This window comes from Anarrhichthys ocellatus, unplaced genomic scaffold (assembly GCF_004355925.1).
Source record: "Anarrhichthys ocellatus isolate YVR2014 unplaced genomic scaffold, GSC_Weel_1.0 scaffold66, whole genome shotgun sequence".
Classification (NCBI taxonomy): domain Eukaryota; kingdom Metazoa; phylum Chordata; class Actinopteri; order Perciformes; family Anarhichadidae; genus Anarrhichthys; species Anarrhichthys ocellatus.
This window is the reverse complement of record NW_022280096.1, coordinates 1,958,846-1,961,345: the sequence shown is the minus strand read 5'-3', so window position 1 is coordinate 1,961,345 and position 2,500 is coordinate 1,958,846. Positions and strand designations below refer to the sequence as shown.

The 2,500-nt window shown below is 43.8% G+C and overlaps 1 protein-coding gene across 3 annotated transcripts in view; it reads right to left on the bottom strand.

The window, feature by feature from the left end:
- bcl11bb (BCL11 transcription factor B b) overlaps positions 1-2,500 on the bottom strand; it is a 28,789-nt gene that overhangs the window by 18,733 nt on the left and 7,556 nt on the right. For 2 of the 3 annotated variants that reach the window (XM_031872796.1, XM_031872797.1), the window contains one exon: positions 1,533-1,916. In XM_031872796.1, coding sequence (XP_031728656.1) covers positions 1,533-1,916 — 384 coding nt within the window. The remainder of the gene's footprint in view (positions 1-1,532; positions 1,917-2,500) is intronic. The other variant, XM_031872798.1, reaches the window with a different exon arrangement.

The window sequence follows — 2,500 nt, the reverse complement described above, 5'->3', positions numbered from 1 at the left end:
ACACTTAACGCTCTGAAAATTGACAAAATATTACTGAAAAGTTAGATAACTTTTATTTTTAATTAAAGAAATTACTTTCTGCAAAATTGTCATGTTTTTTATTTTCAAATATTATCTGCAGCATCCAACACTGTGCTGGTTGTTTGTGATCTCCTGCAATAAATCTGTCCCTCTGCAAAAGATGGTGAGCACACACAGCTGCTGGCCACACACAGAAACTGTGCATAGAGTGATGACAAAAGATGTCTAGCATTGATTCTGAAATTAACAAAACGTGTCTATAATGTCCTTTGTCCCAAACGTTATACATTTAAGGGATTTTTTTTACAATATTTTGCGGAGTTTAATCTTTAACAACCCATACAGTAAAAGCTGAATGTGTGTGTGTCGTACAAAACAACATTTAAACTAAACTCAATTTAAAAGTCTCTCCTAATGCAGAATAACTAAAGCATAAGGCTTCCTTTTTTAAATAATTAGAATATTGTGAAAACTATAATGTGTGATTTTACAGGTCTCCAATAATATTATAACAATGTTTACTGTTTTATAGCATTATTCTTTGAGGACTACTCATTTTAAAGACCTTATAGGACTAGAATGCATTTCATGTACATACATATAATTTAATTTAATGCATAAAAAAGTCTCTTCATACCAGTTTAAGACACTGAGGTGACCAGTTTCTATGTTAACTGTATAATCATTTTACATGTCATTCTGGCCGTCTCCCTCCTTTAACCAAGTCCCTCTTAGTCTGTGTAATCCTGGATAGCCTTCCCAGCTCTCGGGTGTGATGGTGACTGTCTCCTCTGATAACTTTGAACTGGTTTCCCTGCAGCGCTGGCAGTCTACAGGCCTCAACCCCCCCTCATAGCCAGATGAACGGCCTTGCTGCTTTATTAATCCCCTTCTCCTCACCACGCATTCAGATGAATTTTAATCAGCTTTCTTAACCTTTTTTTCATATGCTGCAGGATTTCTTTACAAATGCTCAGACACGTGATGTGCACTCACATGGGACAAAAAAAAAAAAACACAAACACACACACAAACACACACACTGGGGGCGGCTCCTCTATCACCTTCTTCCTCGCCTTTTACAATTGGTTTCAGTTGAAGAAGTCCTTCAGGCCTGCCAGTTTGTTCGGTGTGTGATTCTGTGTGCATGTGTGTGTGTGATGTTTTACTTAGAACAGAGCAGAATAGACATACAGTGCGGCTCTCACTCACTAATGAAACCATCCCAGGCTACATTAATCCCTCCTGAAGGCCACTGTCAAAATAACAAGCAGCTGGGATTCTTTAAAGAGAGCTATCTGTCTTGGACAGGTGAGAGATGTGTGTGTGTGTGTGTGTGTGTGTGTGTGTGTGTGTGTGTGTGTGTGTGTGTGTGTGTGTGTGTGTGTGTTTAAGCTATGTGCATCTATACTGACAAGAGAGTTCTATTCAAAACTTAGAATATTGAGCTGCTTAGCTGCTTAGCTAACTGCATCTTCATTTAGATGTACAGTGTGTTACAGTCTCCGTACCTCTTCTTTCCTGTTTGGGGCAGATCCCTCTGGCCGGAGTCAGCCTCCTTTCTAGATCTTCCTCTCTGCCGGGGGTCACCTGGATGCCCACCTCCACCGGAATAGACCCTCTACCCAGCTCCAGTGACGCGGCCCTTGGAGAGATGGGAATGCCAGTGATCCCGCCAGTCTCCCCAGGCTTGGAGAAGGACTCCGGTCCGCTTCGGGGCCCCCGGCACACACGGCGCTTGTGATCGATGAAAACCAGGATATCGCCCAGAGGGAAGTTCGTCTGGCACTGGCCGCAGGTCAGCATATCATGCTCCCTGGGGCCCACCCTCCGAGGGCTGAGGGTTGACAGCTCCGGAGATGGAGATACCGCCCCTGAATCATGATTGGCCTCTGCTACAGAAAAGAGAAGAGGAAGGTGAAAGATGTAGATCAGTTCCTTTTTTTTTCTAGAGTTCAATAAAGCGAGAAGAAAGACAGTGAGAGACAAGCAGAGAAATAATACACAGCGAGGTTTATTTATTCCTGATAAATGCCATCTCTCCTTACTGAATGACATGATCATTACATTCACAGCTGTGTCACTTTCATGGCATAAAACAACGCTGCTGTAAAGCTACTTCGCCTAGACAAACACATGCACACCTTATCCAGGAGAGATCTGCGTGGGTGGGACCCAGCACATACACCCTATGTATATGTATATGTGTGTGTGTGTGAGTGTGTGTGAGTGTGAGTGTGTGCGTGTGTGTGTGTGTGTGTGTTTGTGTGTGTGTGTGTGTGTGTGTCTGTGTGGCCAGGAAGCTATTCATCTCAATGTGCAGGCTGGGTTTCCGGTGAGGGCCTTCGCTACACTGAGCTGTCAGCTTCACCATGTGGGAGCCCCAGCTTGTGCAGAACAAAGTGTAGAGTAGGCCACATCCACCAGCATGCGTGTGTGTGTGTGTGTGTGTGTGTGTGTGTGTGTGTGTGTGTGTGTG